Genomic DNA, 18,150 nt, shown 5'->3' with positions numbered 1-18,150 from the left:
TGTTCAGCTAACATCTCTTGCTACATATACTAACAAGCTAAATGCTAACATAAAAATGCCCACTGACAATGCTAATGCCAACATGTTGATGCAGACTAGTTTACCATGTTAACATCTTTGTTGAGTGTGTCAGCATGCTAGTGTGACTTGTAGGTGAGCAAAATGGTAAAGTCAACGTACTAGCTCCTAATGATAATGCTAACATATTGATGCTGACTGTTTATCATGTTCATCCTTTTTTAGCTTGTTAGCATGCTAGCATATGTTGTATGCCAATGGGCTAAATGCTGATGTCAACATGACACCTTACAATGACAATGCTAACACATTGACCGGTTCACCATGTTAACATCTTTGTTTAGCATTTTAGCATGCTAATGTGACTTGTTTATGTCAACAAGCTGAATGCTAACTCCTTGGATAATGCTAACATATTAGCACTGAACAACTTTCCCATGTTAACTATCCTTGTTTAGTTTGCTAGCGTATCTTGTATGCCAGCAAGATAAATGTCCAAATCAACTTGCCAGCTGACAACGATAATGCTAATATATCATGCTGACCAGGTACTGTTCACCATGTTCACCAACACTGCTACATGCTGATACTTGCTAATTGACACTAAGCACTAAGTGCAGCTGGGGCTAATAGGAATATAATAAGTGTTGCAGATAATTTGCAATTTTTCATGTGAATATGGTACTAAATGAGAAGCTAAGAGATCACCATACTTAGTATAATTCATCGTCAGTCCAAATGGTTGTCCAGACATTTCACTAAAACCTTTCCTGGATCTATCAAGGCTAAAAAAAAAAAAAAAAAGGGCAGGAGAACATGGCTGCATTCTATCTTTTTATTCAATGCCATCTTTAAATAATAAGAATCTGTACATCTCTTAAGCAGGTCTTTGACCATTCATTCCCAAAGGTAATAATAGTATCACTAGTTTCTTTATTAACAACAGTAATACAGTTGAAGTGCTTAACCAGGCAACCAGAAGGGCCAATAGAGATCATACAGCAACAAAAAAAGGTCAAAGGGACGGTGTACAGCACACACTCTATTACCCTACATCGCTCTCACACACACACATCCAGCCTCTCACACTGAATCCACCACACACTCACATATGTCCATATTACACACTGACACACACAGCCCAGCAGTGCACCATATACCCTCTTGATAATTAAAGACATTAAAGCAAAAACTGCCCGTTCATTCAGAAACAGCACCAAACATCAAAAATCATTGCAGCAGTAATAATACTAAGCTTAACATTCCTCATTTCAGCATCATCATCATCAGTATCAGCAGTCAAGAGAATCTTTACATTTGCAAATATACATGATCCAACCAACTGTGCTCCAAACTGGAGTGTTCACATGCTGAACAGTCCTGGACACTGCCGATCATCAGTCAGATCCATATGTCGCCCTCAGCCCAGCAGAGGGCGACATGCAACAAGTTCTTTGTCCCACAGCTCTTACAGAGAAAGCCAGTCTGGAGTGTGTTTTCATAAATCCATCTGCACCAAAAAGTGTGTCTGGAAAGTAAGCAGGGTATTGCTGTATTAAAATCTGTGCAAATTCCAAGAAGGCCCACTTAATTTCCAGGGAAGAGCTTTTGGTGCAGAGCTTCCTCACATCTTTTCTGTGTGTTTTTGGTGGTGGGAGGTTTATGTCTGCGCCCCCGGCAAGGTGAGTCCCGGCTCCAGGCTGGTGGTGGTGGCTGTGGGGGTAGGAGAGGGCGGCAGGCCCTTGGGTCCCGGACAAAGCAGGCCACGTGAGGCTGCATGGTCCCCGTTTAGGTTCTTGTAGGGGTTTCTGCGCGGTGGAGCTCTGAGACACATTGAGGGGAAGCGAAAGCCAGCGAGGCAGCAGCCAGGACAGGAGATCACCTCCTCCTGGTCCAGGGAGTGTCCGCTGCCTGAGCCGAACGGGGACGAACCAGCAGGGTCGCTGGGTGGGGAGTGGTAACCGTTGTTATTGGTTGTGGTGGGAGCGTTGGTGGCAGTGTCGCTCCATCCCAAGGGTCTACTCACGACCACGTTGTTGTTATCCAACTGAGTGAGGGGAGGCAGGCATGGGGGCCTGTTGGAGATGGCTGACCCCCAGCCATTTGAGAAGGGTGGGGTGGAGGCTTGGAGGGGAGTGGAGGAGTGGGATGGAGGCAGGGAGAGTTTAGAGTAAGGAGATGAATTGCTGTTTTGTGTGTCCGGGGAGCTGGCGCAGTCCATGGGCTCCTCCTCCCCCTCTTCCTCCTTTTCTTGGTCCAGCAGGTCCAGCGACAGAGGTTCAAGTGACAGAGGAAGACCTGAATCAGACTCGCTCCCATCCCTGATCTCCTCCTCTCCCAGCAGTCTCTCTTTTTCACTCACTCCGTTTATCTCGCCATTTACAACGTCTACCTCAGATGTGGACTCCTCCTCGGTCAGGACAGTGTTCGGTGCTGATGTGAGGTGCGGAGGAGGCGTACACGGCAGCGAGTGGCAGCGCCTGTGCCTCCTCGGTAGCTCACCGCCATCCGTCTCAGACGCAGAGGAGTCATCGCAGTCTGGTGGAGGCGGCAGGGTGAAGGTGAGGGAGATGACGGACTTGCTGGGAGTGTCAAACAGCTTGATCTTGCCGCCCTTGAGGTCCTCCCTCTGAGAGAAGGGGTTGACCCGAGCAGGCATTGCCATGGTGGCAGAGGGAGGCGTGTCTGGAGGGTGGAGCATGTCGGATTTGCTGCGGGAAAGGCGAGGATCTGACGGGAGGCAGAGGGATCGTCTTCGCAGAGGGCCGATTGCTGGAGTAACAGCTTTAGAGAAAAGAAGGTGATTAATATCAACCTGCAGAAACAAACATGTTGACAGTTCAGAGGGTTCCATGACTCACCTTTGACTGTTGGTTCGTCCTTCTGTTTCCGCTCAGCCTGTCTCCTCTCCAGCTCAACCACGATTTGGGCGAATGATGGACGGACCTCTGAATTCATCTGGAAATGGGGACAAACAACAGGAAAAATTCAACACACTGAACAAGAGTGTGAAGGAAAGAGGAGGTAGAGCATCATCAGTTTAGAATTCGATTTGATCATCCATTACATCGAAACCTGGCTTGGATGTTAGACGGTGGATGGATGCCAACTCTCCCACTATGACTTCAGCCCATGCAGCATTCCTGACTTTAGTCCTTTTTCTTTGGATGCGTTTTTTAATCTGTCATCCGAAAAAATGATGAATTCCGATGTGTTTTATTGTTCTCTCTGTTGCAAAAATTTGCAATACTTGAGACAAAATGAACATCATTCACCTGAACCTTACTATCTGACCTGTTGACAGTACTTATCGAAGTTATGAAATGATTCTGTGCGCCCTGCTCCTGTGTCCTGCCGCCACATTTTCTTCACTGATTCTTGGTCAAACGTCACTTTATTAGGTACACTATACACAACAACCATTGCACTCTTATGCAACAGTCATTAGTTCTCAAACTTTTTCCAGTGATGTCAATGATGATGTCCCCTCACCAACGCAAAACATTTTGGTAGGGGAAAAAAGCCTATATAAAAAGGTATCATACAGATCTGCTCCATCAGTGTCTGATTTACTGAACAACAACCTCGCAACTGAAAAACACTAAATGCTGAATCTCAAATGTTCAGAATCCATTTAAATTCATAGCAAACACATTTTTTTGTAAGTATGCAATAACACTAAGATGACACTGTAGTTGCACTGAACTGCATCTTTTTGATGAGCTGCACTTACAACTTCGTGATAGAGTTATTTTAGGAATTATGCATGACAGATATCTTTTAAATTAACATTTCAAAAAACCCTCATGTATCCTCTGCAGTACTCCAAAGCACCCCTAGGGGTAAGCTTACCCCCATTTTAGGGACACCATTTTAGAGCATGGTGCTGTTGAGTCGAATTGTGCTGTGCGTTATGGTAATGCACCTAAACTTGAGCTGACATGAAGTAAAACCTGAGACTTCTTCACCAACATGAAATCACTAAAAAGGATGCAAGTGACCCTGCACCAAGGAAGAGAACAGTGGAATAAACTGAGAAGGCAGGGTGTGTGTGTGTGACTGTGTGCGTGTGTGTCAGATGAGTGTTTCTTACGTTACAGCAGGCGATGGCCAGTTGCAGGAAGTGAGGAGGACAGTCTCCCACCATCTGCTTAAAGTTCTCCACATCCAAACCAAAGTCCTGCACAGGAACCAAGGATTTTACACATGAGGGTTCATATTCAGTGTTATTTGTCTCTGGTTAATCAGAAATATAGACTGTTTTGAAAGCATTTCCTTTAATAATATCATGGCATGAAAGAAAAATGTTGAGGTGAGCTGCCACTGTCAGACAGTTTTAAGGGGCTTCAACTGCAGTACCATCAAACAGCCACAAGGGGGAGAAATGCTCCTGTGATAACTTCAAAGGCTGTCAGAGTGGGTTTAACACTGACATTGTGTCCTACATCCACACTACATACTAATTGTGTACAGTAATTTATTATTATGTATGCTGTTAATGCACCATCTGTGCCAACAAGAAATGGTGCAGTGGTCGGTACGTGCACTGACAGATGTCAATCAAACTGCAAATGTGGAGTGCTACTGCAGAAAGAGGAAGCAAAATGTTCATTAAATTTAATGCTTTATGGTTTTGGAGCCATTTATCACCATCTGCAATTTGTTTTAAAGTTATTTTGCAGCTGTGAGCAGCTCCTGTTTTTGTCTCTGCATTTCAATGTGCAAAAATTAAGCAGTTCCTACTGTAGATACCGACTGTTTATTGCTCACACTGTATATACAATGTCTTTTTCATATACAGATCATAAGGCGCTAAGTGTTTTGTCAGTTATTTTTAGCACTTTAGCAGAAACATTTTGGGGACATGCGAGCTTCTTTCAAGATAAGAAAGTCAGCTTCCTGTTTGCTGAAGATGACAATCAGCACTTTGATTCCAAAATCAGATGACCATTTATATAATTTTAAAAAATAATGTCTGGCATGGCGAAACTGTTGCGCAAAGTCATTTTGACATTGCTGCTTGCACAACAGCTGTGTGCTTTTGTAATACTGACAGACTTCAGGCCGTAAATTAATACAGAAACTGTCCTAAAAGACATATAATAAAGGGCTCAATATGACGTGAGAAGTGCACGAGATGATGAGTATGTGATGATAAGGGAAAGCAGGGAATCATTGATGTTGACAGTGTTGTCATCGGTACCTCAGTGCGTGGCAGGATGTCGGGGTCGGCCTGTATCCTCGCAATTATCTCACACAGGATGATCCCGTAGGCAAACACATCCACCTGCAGAGAGAGGACGATGAGTCGATCAAAGAGAGATACACATCAAGGGATGAAGATGAGAAAATAAAACAGGGAGAGAGCTTGTGTTTTACTTGGGTCCTTACACTCTGGGGTCATTAAAGTCTAACTCTTTCTTCCAATTCTAACCCATCTATCAGTGCAGTTACATGGACATGAATAGCTTGTCCATAAGGCTTCTCCTGGTCATGATCATATTTGAAATATGTGGTTCACATGAGCACAGAGAAATAGGGTTATTCATGTTCCCCATACACATCCCAGTTTCCAGTATTCCAGCTGGCATATTCAGGTTTCTCATTAATGGAATATGGTGTTTGTTTACATTCTCAAATACATGAACTGGATACCCCCAAACCCCGATCGTAAAGGGTTTATTCCTGTCCATGCATACACACTCATTGATTCTGACAAATGAGACTGGCATGAGAACACACTGCCAGGCTAACTAAGTTGATGCTAAATAAGATAAACATAAAACACACATGCAACTAGGGTTGGAACAGTATGAGATGTGACTCTCTGCTGTCATGCAACATTTATAGGTACCATCGTCTTCTTTATCAAGGAGTTCCTGTAGCAAATCAAATAAGTCCACAAAGGGACGCCATGTCTTAATAAAGTTTTGAGAGGACGCTTTGAGTGTGTATTTGATGTCTTCTAACTTTAAGAATGCTTTATTGGTAACTTGTAAAGTTAATGTTTTTTATTGTCGACATGATGGCCTGAAAATCTGATTATGCAAACTACGTGGATTTGTATTATTAACTGCAATATAATCTAAAACAAGCACTTCAGTCTGGATGTGGTTTATTCTAATTTGTAGTTTCCTGTGAGCCCTGGCAGACCCTAACACAAAAAATGTTCTCATCACCCCTTAAATGTAACCCTAACAGGCAATCAGGATGTCCACTTAGCTGGAGAGAATAATACAGGCCAAGCAGTTCACCTCTTACATAACTGAATTCCTGTTTGCCTTCAACATAATAACTGATTTATTAAGAATTTATTGCCTTACTTCACCACCTGCGTGCTGGGTTTATTTGACAGTCTTTCATCACACTGTGGACCTTGAACTTTTATAGCAACCTGCAGCTGACAGGTAATGAAGACAGCGATGTGTCAGTACCTTCTCATTATACACCTCTCCTCTGAGCACCTCCGGGGCCATCCAGTAGGGGGAGCCGACGACAGCCAGAGGCTCCTGGTCCTCCTCCTCACTGCAGATCAAAGAGAGAAGAGGAGAGAAACAGAGCAAGGGAAGGGAACAGGATATTAAACACACTTCTCGTCTCATTTCTCAGTTTGGACATCCTCAATTCCTTTCCTGTCTCCTCTCCTCACGTCTTAGTCTCTCACTTCTGAAAGGCGAGTCGAGGAGGCAAGGAAGAGACTAGTTTATCTGATAGGGATCAGATATAATAAACATCAAATTCAATACTTAAAATCTGATCATTACACAGAGATGGACAATAACACAGTCAGCTAAGGCTGCATGATATGCCCTTAGCAGTTGTCTACCTCCACACATCAGTCAAGATTCTCTTTAAGTTTACATCCATATCTGTGAAACCATGGATGCTTCACACACATCTTCCCCTCAGCAGCACAAAAGATCTATACAATTCAGTATCTGACCAAAGGTTTCCTCTTCTGTTCCTGAGATATGATGTTGAAAAATGGCCAGACAAGTGTTTCATCGAGAACATTATGATGTCACAGTGAAGCTGACCTTTGACTTTTGGGATACAAAACGTCATCACTTCATCATTAGGACCTATCGGACATTTGTCTCAAGTTTTGTCATAATTAGTGCAAGAATTCTTGAATTATGGCCAAAACATGTTTTGTGAGGTCACAGTGACCTTGATCTTTGACCACCAAATTCCAATCTGTTAATTCTTCAGTCCAAGTGGACATTTGTGTCAAACTTGAAAAAAATCCCTCAAGGCCTTCTTGAGATATCGTGTTCACGCGAACTAGATGGATAAAAGGTCACAGTGACCTTGACCTTTGACTGCTAAAATCTAATCCAGTTAGTGCAAAGTGAACATTTGCACCAAATTTGAAGAAACTCCCTCAAGGTGTTTTTGAGATGTCGAGTTCACAAGAATGAGACAGACAAAGTCACAGTGACCTTGACCTTTGACCACCAAAATCTAATCAGTTCATTGTTGAGTTCAAGGGGACGTTTGTGCCAAATATGAAGAAATTCAGTAAAGGCATTTTTGAGATATTGTGGTCAAGACAATGGGACAGACAGACAACCCAAAAACATACTGCCTCCGGCTATGGCTATCGCTGGCACAGACAGATAAAAAAAAAAAAAAAAATATATATATATATATATATATATATATATATATATATATATATATATATATATATATATATATATATATATATATATATATAATCCATCAAAATAATAATAATCCATCAAAATAATAATAATCCATATATATATATATATATATATATATATATATATGCACAGTACAGGCCAAAAGTTTGGACACACTTTCTCATTCAATACGTTTTCTTTATTTTCATGACTATTTACATTGTAGATTCTCACTGAAGGCATCAAAACTATGAATGAACACATGTGGAGTTATGTACTTAACAAAAAAAGGTGAAATAACTGAAAACATGTTTTATATTCTAGTTTCTTCAAAATAGCCACCCTTTGCTCTGATTACTGCTTTGCACACTCTTGGCATTCTCTCCATGAGCTTCAAGAGGTAGTCACCTGAAATGGTTTTCCAACAGTCTTGAAGGAGTTCCCAGAGGTGTTTAGCACTTGTTGGCCCCTTTGCCTTCACTCTGCGGTCCAGCTCACCCCAAACCATCTCGATTGGGTTCAGGTCCGGTGACTGTGGAGGCCAGGTCATCTGCCGCAGCACTCCATCACTCTCCTTCTTGGTCAAATAGCCCTTACACAGCCTGGAGGTGTGTTTGGGGTCATTGTCCTGTTGAAAAATAAATGATCGTCCAACTAAACGCAAACCGGATGGGATGGCATGTCGCTGCAGGATGCTGTGGTAGCCATGCTGGTTCAGTGTGCCTTCAATTTTGAATAAATCCTCAACAGTGTCACCAGCAAAACACCCCCACACCATCACACCTCCTCCTCCATGCTTCACAGTGGGAACCAGGCATGTGGAATCCATCCGTTCACCTTTTCTGCGTCTCACAAAGACACGGCGGTTGGAACCAAAGATCTCAAATTTGGACTCATCAGACCAAAGCACAGATTTCCACTGGTCTAATGTCCATTCCTTGTGTTTCTTGGCCCAAACAAATCTCTTCTGCTTGTTGCCTCTCCTTAGCAGTGGTTTCCTAGCAGCTATTTGACCATGAAGGCCTGATTGGCGCAGTCTCCTCTTAACAGTTGTTCTAGAGATGGGTCTGCTGCTAGAACTCTGTGTGGCATTCATCTGCTCTCTGATCTGAGCTGCTGTTAACTTGCGATTTCTGAGGCTGGTGACTCGGATGAACTTATCCTCAGAAGCAGAGGTGACTCTTGGTCTTCCTTTCCTGGGTCGGTCCTCATGTGTGCCAGTTTCGTTGTAGCGCTTGATGGTTTTTGCGACTCCACTTGGGGACACATTGGTTCTTGCCATAATATGAATTTTAACAGTTGTCCAATAGGGCTGTCGGCTGTGTATTAACCTGACTTCTGCACAACACAACTGATGGTCCCAACCCCATTGATAAAGCAAGAAATTCCACTAATTAACCCTGATAAGGCACACCTGTGAAGTGGAAACCATTTCAGGTGACTACCTCTTGAAGCTCATGGAGAGAATGCCAAGAGTGTGCAAAGCAGTAATCAGAGCAAAGGGTGGCTATTTTGAAGAAACTAGAATATAAAACATGTTTTCAGTTATTTCACCTTTTTTTGTTAAGTACATAACTCCACATGTGTTCATTCATAGTTTTGATGCCTTCAGTGAGAATCTACAATGTAAATAGTCATGAAAATAAAGAAAACGCATTGAATGAGAAGGTGTGTCCAAACTTTTGGCCTGTACTGTATGTATATATATATATATATATATATATATATATATATATATATATATATATATATATATATATATATATATATAAAAATTCATATTGCGATATGAGTTGCAATTTTACTGGGAATGGTATTTTTTTGCATTTCATTTTTACACACACAAAAAAAATCTGAAAATGATGATGATTTTGATTTGTAGAAACATTTATGTCCACTTGGATTGAGAAGAAATTCCCTCAAGGTGTTCTTGAGATATCATGTTCACAAGAATGAGACATACAAGGTCACAGTGACCTTGACCTTTGACCACTAAAATAAAAAAAAAAATCATTGTTGAGTCCAAGGAGATGTTTGTGCCCAATTTAAAGAAATTCTCTCAAGGCATTTGCGAGGTATCATGTTAACAAGAATGGGATGGACGGACAATCCAAAAACATAATGCCTCTGACTACAGCTATCACCAGCACGGAGGCATAACAAATAATAAATAAAATCATATTGTGATTATTTGCAGAAATATTGTGATATGAGTTGTGATTTTAGTGGGAATTTTTGCATTTCATTTCAAATTAAAAAAATCTGAAAATGATGAAGATGATGTGATTTTTTGCTACATGCAAGGAAACATGCAATGACTTACAGGCTGGGTGTCTCTGTAGCACCACTGCTGGATGTTGCATTGCCATAAACTTATTTCAATAATATTTTGATTAATTGTGCAGCTCTGTTGCACATCGTATTAAAGTGAACATGTTCTGGTTTTGGACTGTTGGTTGGACAACAATGTGAAGACGTCATCCTGGACTTTAACTGTGATGACTGTTTCTCACTATTTTCTGACAGTTTTTTTTTAAGGCTAAAGAATTAATCAAGAAAATAATCTGCAGATTTAGTCAATAATAAAAATATCATGTAGTTGCTGCTATAGTAAAAAAAAAGGCTTTGGGTCAACAACTACATCAAATATGCAGATATGTGTTTGCTGTGTGAAGTCTGGAAACAAACAAAGACCCGACACTGATGCATGAGAAATGATGAAAACATATTTTCCACCCAGGAGAGCTGCAATTTGTAAGAGCCGATGACAGATAAGCAAATGGTTTGACAAGAACAGTCAAGTAAAACAGGCATCACGCTCCATTTCATCAATGCAGAACCCAATCAAGAGAGACACACAGAGAGGTTTTATGGGGTGAAACGCGGCTCTCAAGTGTAAGCGTACGTGTGTTTATGTGCACTTCCTCTGTATCTAAGAAACCGCAGTGTTTTTCAGTTATGTCGAGATATCGTTGTGCAATTTATGCTGAATAAAAAGGAAGGAAGAAGAATGTGCAAGGACAACGTGCTCACAGACACATACACACACACATACACACACACTGCTGGCAGATACTTCCTTTCTGTGCTATTTCCATCTGCTACTGTGGGCTATGATACTGCAAAAAACACAGCGAGGGAAGTGATGGCAGAGGGAGAAACGAGGAGCTGAGACGGTCACGGCTCCCAACGTAAACACCATTTGGAGAAGTGGACCGACAGAAGTGAGAAAACAGAGAGAGCGCAGAAGGCAACGCAGGACACACAGCTCAACAGAAAACTCACAAATGAAGAGAAAGAGAGGTGACGACACCAGAAGCATGATGGGACAGTGAAAGACAAGTTGTAATACAAGGGGCAGCAGAGATCCAGTAAGAGCAAAAGGAGGAGGACTGGAATAGTTTGACCTTATTTGGAGTGCTTCTCCCAAACCCCCTTCATCTCCTCTCCTTCGCTCCATCCATCCTTCCCTCCTCCCTCCTTTCCTCCATGCCGCAAGCACAGCGGTAGCACTCCAACACAAACACACACATTGGAGAGGGGCTGTCAACATCATCCCGATCTCTGTTAGCGCTCGGCTACAGGATACAACAGTGTTTGACTTAAATATAAAAGCAAACATGCCCTTGAACACGACGGAAGCACAATTCACCAGCTGCTATTGAAACAGAGGCTGGAGCAAACAGAGGCTTCATGTTTGATAGGTGCAGGTATGCAAAGATACACACAGTAACAGACACACACACACACACTCATAGGGAGGTGCTGCTTGAGCCTTGTTTTTAGCTACACTCACAACGCACAGAGAAAAGGGCAGGACAGGTTACAGTGGCAGCTGTGGCGTCTCAGTGAGAGTCGAGTGTTTACTAAATGACTGCAGACGGCGCGAGGAGGGGAGGATGAAGAGCTAACTGTGTGTCGAGTGTGTGTCTTTACATGTGTGGGCAGGAGACTTACTGGCTGCTGCTGCCTGCCAGTTAAAGCTCGATATTGTTATTTATTCACTGCCTGACTGCTGACCCGTTAAAGGAGAAACAATATTCATAAAGAAGACAAACTTCGTGGACTTATATGGACGCTGAGGGGAAGTGATGTCAAGATAAACTGGGGACAAGAAAAATAATGTTTACTGAAGTCAAGTACCTCGTGGTGTCAAGTGAAATATCTCCATTTTGAAAGACCAACATGATATTTCCATGGCCTCAAAGTTATATATACATATATATATATATATATATATATATATATATATATATATATATATATATAAAATAATATATATATATATATATATATATATATATATATATATTATATATATATATATATAAATAAAATATATATAATAAATATATATATATAAAAAATATATATTATATATATATATATATATATTATATAATAAATATATATATATATATATATATATATATATATATTATATAATAAATATATATATATATATATATATATATATATATATATATATATATATATATATATATATATATATATATATATGTATGTATATATATATATATATATATATATATATATATATATATATATATTATATATATATTATATTTATAATATTTGTGAACATGAGCTACTCTCTCTCAAAGCCAGACTCCAGAGAAGTGAGTCTCAAAGTTCTGATGTCATAAGGTATGAAGACAATGAACAGGAGACTGATTTTATGAACCCACAAATTGGTTGTTTTCTTTTTTATCCCCAAATGAGCTTTAATCTATTGCAGTGTTCTCAGTTTTGAAACAGAAAATGTACCCATATACTCAGAACACTCCCCCGGTTGCTCTCAGTGTCAACTACAACATCTTTCCCAATTCATCGTCTATGGAGCAGCTCCAATGTCTCAGTTTCACACTGTTACACCGCCTTGTCGTTCTGTTTAAAGCCCAGTTCAGACCAAAGATTTGCTCCGAGACGAGATGAAATAGGCGACAAGGCGACAATGCAATGTTCTAAAAACTTGCCGGTTCACACCAATGCAACCAGATGAGATGGTGTATCATCTCTATGCAACAACTCTCTGTACTTCTGTTCTGATTTCCAGCTTTTCAGGCTTATTTTGTGGCTGAATATAATTTGTGGCTTCTTAAAATACGAATGAGGATAGTGATAGTGAGATACTGGCTACAGCTGCATACATAGTAGTGACGAAACAGCAAAAAACAGAAACAAAACGAGAATCAGATGGACTGTATTCGTAATAAACATGCCTCAATAATATAAGTAAGCAGCAACAATTTGTGAGTAAGTGAGAATGTGTGTGTGTGAGGGGGGCATAAGCACATACAGCAAGCAGCAGCAGCAGCAGCGACGCACCATCTGACACCGGCACACTGTGAGGATAGAAACAGAGGGCTCGGCGGGGACGGAGCACCTGCCACGGCAAGTCAACATGCTGTCTGTGGTCATTTTGACTTGACCAGTGGACTTAGAACTTTACGTTCTAAAACCAGCCACCGGCGATTTGCCCAGATGGCCACTCCACACCACTGCAACTTCTCTCTTTGTGGCCTGACCTGGGCTTAAAAGCTACAACCGCCAAACAGGTAGACAGTTGTCTCGCCTTTAAGCCGGCAGCAGAGACAGTAACAACGCCGAATAGACGTCTGAGTAAAAGGGACAGCCAGCAGGATGGGATCATGGGCGGCACAAGTGTGATGTTTTGACGACATGTTAAGCGTGCGACCCAACACGCGAGATTTAAAAAGCAACTGATAGCAGTTAGCGGCTAACTCAAAGAAGAACAGCAGCCATAAATGTCTGCAAATTGGGAAAACAATGAGGTCCTGGAGCTCCTTACCCTCCAAGCTGAGAATGAGATCAGCCACCATATAACAGGGACAGTAAACGATTGTTACTGCCACGTTAATGCCATTGTTATTGTTCATAAAACGCTGCTGATGCATATGTTATGTCACACTAGAGGTCACACCTCTTTCTGCGATGTTGGCATGCTGTCTTAAATCACATCATGCAGCTGCATGATGCCAATATTGTTTGGTTTGATGTAAAGAACAGACTTTGCAGCAGCCCTACTGTGATCTCTGTATAAAAAGGGGTCATCAGGGATAAAAATGACTAAAACTAAAAGCATTTTTGTCTAAAAACTGAGACTAAATTTAAAACAGCTGCCAAAATGGGCATCGTACAAACCTACATCAAGTCACATGGGAGAATATTTCTAGAAGGGCTTGGGAAAATATCATTTTGATGTTAGAACGTACTTTGATGAAAAGTATTTGTTTGTATTTTAAAACATAAAAACACTACTGGGAAACTCCAGAATGATATAAAAACCTCAATAAATAAATAAATACATACATAATGGAGTTGCCCTTTGAGTTAATAATTTGATCACCCTCCTTCGTGGGAGATATGATGTCACTGGAGAACCAGCTGAAGAGAATAAATCTGGCTGGCCGTAACTTTGCTGGTCATTTATAGTCAGTACAGGCCGCCGCTGAATTTATGACAATGAATAAAATATGCCACATAAATGTCACAGTATATTAAAAACACACAGCTGCAAACACAGGGGAGGGGACTCAACGACACGACGTCAACAGAGTCCGGAGTGCGTCATGGCAGCATCGAAATGACGCTTCACAATATTAATAAAAGTTCCCCAAACAGTGAGCGGTGGTGCAGAGGGGGGCGTTTAACCACAAAATTCGGCGGGGAGGCAGCATGTGCCTTCAGTACACACATACTTTGGAAAAACCCGTCTGTGCTTCAGTGAGTAATGCGTCTCTTTCTGTGTGTGATGGTGTCTCAGCTGAGGGAAAAGAGAAGCCGTGGGAGACGTTCACTCAGGCAGATATGGCACGAGGGACGAATAAGACAAAGGGAGAGTGCAGGAATGTGATTTATTGAGTGTGACTTATCTAATCACACACTGTTGATAGAGGTTTTGATGAATGGACTGACCTGTAATCTGGGATTTTCTCCGCCAGGCCAAAGTCTCCCACCACGGCCGAGCACACGCGGCCCTCCCAGCGCACCAGGCAGTTCTGCACAGAGGGGTCAGAGGTCACACACACATCACTATTACTGCTGTTAAGCGTGTGTCCAGTGTGTGTATTTCAACAGTGAGATTGTATTGTGCAGAGCTTTTCATTTTTAGCTCTGGTGCAACCGTAGCTGAGAAGTGCTGATGTTTGCTTGCAGTGAACAGAGATGGTCGGTCTCTGTGCCATTTTCCACTAAGATTATTTCACCATGTCAACTTCACCACAGTATCTCCACAATTGATTTGCTAATAGCCAACAGTTTCCAGCCTGTCAACATTTCCTTTGTAGACTTTGTAAATTTAAACTAGAGATGCACCGATCCAACTTTTTCAGTCCACACACCAGTGTTTAGTTATTAAGCTGAACGCCTCCCTGTGTAGAAGTGACTGGGATCATTCTTTCCTGTGTAAGGAACCGTCAGGCTCAACTTAAAGCTGCAGTTTATAAAAATAACTTGGTGTCATATTTGCTGTTACAGTCACTACATCCACAGAGAGGCTCATGAGACAGATGATGTGTGGAAAAAAAATCATGTTCCTCCTCCTCGTAGTGCTTCTAATGGCATGTACAAGAATCCACTGCACCAAAACAACCAATCAGAGCCAATGACTCTCATTTACTTATTGAGATTTATTTTTTAGGGGTTTTACCTCTATTGGATAGGACAACTCTAGCATGAAAGAGGGGATGACATGCAGCAAAGGGCCAAAGGTAGGAATTGAACCTGCAGCCTCAGCGTAAGGACATAGCCTTTGTACATGAGGCGATCAATCGTGAACTGTGAATCAAGACTCTGTTGCTGCATTGCCTATTTCTCGCCTCAAATGTTTTAAGAAACATATTTTAGTGTACTGTTTAGCGGTTAGTTAGTAAAATGAAAAAGTTGGTAGAGCCAGTGGGCGGTGCTTTGTTTCAGCTCGACTGTTAAACTCATTTTACAGCTAAACAGTACACTAAAATATGTCTTGGAAAACATCTATGGTGAGAAATAGGCGCGAGCTAGGACCTCAGTTTCTTAGCATATCAACATCAGCTGCCTGCTGCTGAGGACAACTTCTGTCTCAGGTCAGTTTAGCTGGAGGCTGCTTAAGAGTTTTTCCTACTTTCTCTTTCAGTAGCCTGACATAACTTGCATATTCATTTTCCCTTCAGCACTTTACTGAATTTATCTGCAACGTTTCCCAAAGATCCTTTTTGTTGATGCAGCTGCAGATCTGTGACGCACCTGCAAAGCCTCTAAATCTGCACCAGAGCTTTTTACTGTTTCCAAAACCTCCATTAAAAAGCAAAAGATCATCAAATGGTTTCCAGTTACAGGACTCTCATGTTTGTTTGAACACCACCAGTGTGTTGACTTCATGTTCTCGTGGAAAATCCATATGTTAAGTGAGTGTAGTTTCTTATGAGCTGAGACTCCCTGTTGTTCAGTGATGTGTGTGTGTGCTGTATGTGGGCACTGATGCATGTGTGTTTGTGTCGTCACCTTGGAGGTGAGGTCCCTGTGGAAGATGCCCTTGCTGTGCAGGTACTTCAGTCCCCGGGCGATGTCCAGGGCCAGGATGATCCGCACGCTCCATGACAGGTACATGTCGCTGCCCAACAGCTGCTCCAAGTTCCCGCCGTTGATGTACTGGACACACAGCGACAGGAGGAGTTATTACAAACATACAAACACACAAATCAAAGCACAATGAGGTCATTCTATTTAGAAACTGCTTGGATGTCGATATGAAAGCTGCTGCACTTATTGTTTTGGGAGTCTGGGACTTAAATGTCTCACTGATGCAGATTAGATACACATTAAATTATTCTCTCTTTTATGGTCCTGTTTAATTCATTTAAGTCCACAGTTTATTTTGCTGCTTCTTCTGAAGGTGACGTGACTAATCACTGCTTCTGAGAGGATTAGTCAATCACTCTAAATGCCAAATATTTACTGGCTGCATCTTTTAAAATGTGAGGATTTACAAGGACTGTGTTTCTGCAAGAATCAGGCGATGCAAATGCCACGATTCAATACTTTACGATGTAAGCAAGGTGATATACTCTGATTTCTTTAACCTATTTTTGGGAAAACTGCCATTGATAGTAGTGTGCCCTTGATGATTCTGCCTGTTTCCTAGGGCCGTGTTCTTTGTGTTTACACTAGCGATATGTTGTTATGTTGGAGCAGCTGAGTCAAATGACTGAAGACAGATTACAACACTGATGGATCTAATGGTTGGGGGTGTAAACACAATTCAAAATGAGCCATTACCACAAATCCTTGCTGATAAACTATCAATTTAAAATCAATTAAGTATCACTAATATATAATATTGCGACACTGAAGTTAGGGACGTCACAACAACCAATACTTCTGTGCCAAGTCAATGCGACAGGGGACTTGTCCCTCGCAATATTTAAAACATGTGCATTTTTCTGACAGTGAGATATAGATACAGAAACAGGAAACACGTGTGACATGAAACAAAGGTCACCAGGGACCTTGTGGTTAAATGGTATATACTGTATCTAAACCACAAGGCGACCGGAGTTTCCCTTTTTCTGGCATTTTTACAGGCTCACTGATTAATCGCCCTATAGACAGGTCAGTTCCTGAACCATAAAAGTGATTTCACTGCCCATTAGCTAAACCTCTGACACACCCGTTTATTACCAGTTCATTATTTTAAAAACCCGGTCATATTTAACCCCTGCGCGTCTGAAAGCTGCTGACCTTTTCAATCAATGCAACACGAAGACCTGTCACATAAATACTACCATTACTGACAGCAGAGGACCAAATCCCCCCCTTCATCCCCTTTTCACTGTTGAGCAGCTCGGTTGCCATGGTAACGCCGGGTCAACCCATCACACGCAAGAGCCGGGTGAAATGTCACGAACTGCCTGACCTCAGTCTGTGTAACGCAGTCAGACTGTCAGACAGTGTTGGATGTTTTTGAGACGGAGTTCACGTGGAGAGAAAAACCATGAGATGATCAACCGCTTTAGGAATCAAAATCAAAAATCAATAACACATCTCAGTTTTCTTTTGTTTGTTTACAGCAACAACAGGATCTAAGAAACTTATAAGTAGTACGCTCACTGGAGTTGGTGTTTCAAGAGTGAAACTTCACATTGGGCAGCACAGTGGCGCAGTGGTTAGCACTGTCACCTCACAGCAAGAGGGTTCCTGGTTCGAACCCAAGGTGGGGGAGCCCTTCTGTGTGGAGTTTGCATGTTCTCCCTGTATCAGCGTGGGTTTTCTCTAGGTACTCCTGCAGACATGCAGGTTAACTGGTGACTCTAAATTGTCTGTGAGTGTGAATGGTTGTCTGTCTATGTGTCAGCCCTGCGATAGTCTGGTGACCTGTCGATTTTGCTGGCTGACGTGACTGTTGTAATGTCAGGTCTACCATTAATGTAATATATTAATGTGGACTAAATTGTACATTTAG

At 41.6% G+C, this 18,150-nt stretch overlaps 1 protein-coding gene across 1 annotated transcript in view; it reads right to left on the bottom strand.

Annotated features, from left to right (window-relative positions):
• Window positions 1-839: 839 nt before the first annotated feature.
• tesk1b (testis associated actin remodelling kinase 1b) overlaps window positions 840-18,150 on the bottom strand; it is a 44,477-nt gene continuing 27,166 nt past the window's right edge. The window contains exons 5-11 of the mRNA XM_033610303.2: window positions 16,194-16,340; window positions 14,628-14,710; window positions 6,453-6,543; window positions 5,222-5,305; window positions 4,112-4,198; window positions 2,880-2,976; window positions 840-2,802 (exon numbers count right to left, since the gene is read on the bottom strand). Of these exons, the coding sequence (XP_033466194.1) occupies window positions 1,679-2,802; window positions 2,880-2,976; window positions 4,112-4,198; window positions 5,222-5,305; window positions 6,453-6,543; window positions 14,628-14,710; window positions 16,194-16,340 (1,713 nt within the window). The 3' untranslated portion in view covers window positions 840-1,678. The remainder of the gene's footprint in view (window positions 2,803-2,879; window positions 2,977-4,111; window positions 4,199-5,221; window positions 5,306-6,452; window positions 6,544-14,627; window positions 14,711-16,193; window positions 16,341-18,150) is intronic.

Source organism: Epinephelus lanceolatus, chromosome 22, assembly GCF_041903045.1.
Source record: "Epinephelus lanceolatus isolate andai-2023 chromosome 22, ASM4190304v1, whole genome shotgun sequence".
NCBI lineage: Eukaryota > Metazoa > Chordata > Actinopteri > Perciformes > Serranidae > Epinephelus > Epinephelus lanceolatus.
The sequence above is the reverse complement of the archived record's forward strand: the minus strand, read 5'-3'. Positions and strand labels throughout refer to the sequence as shown.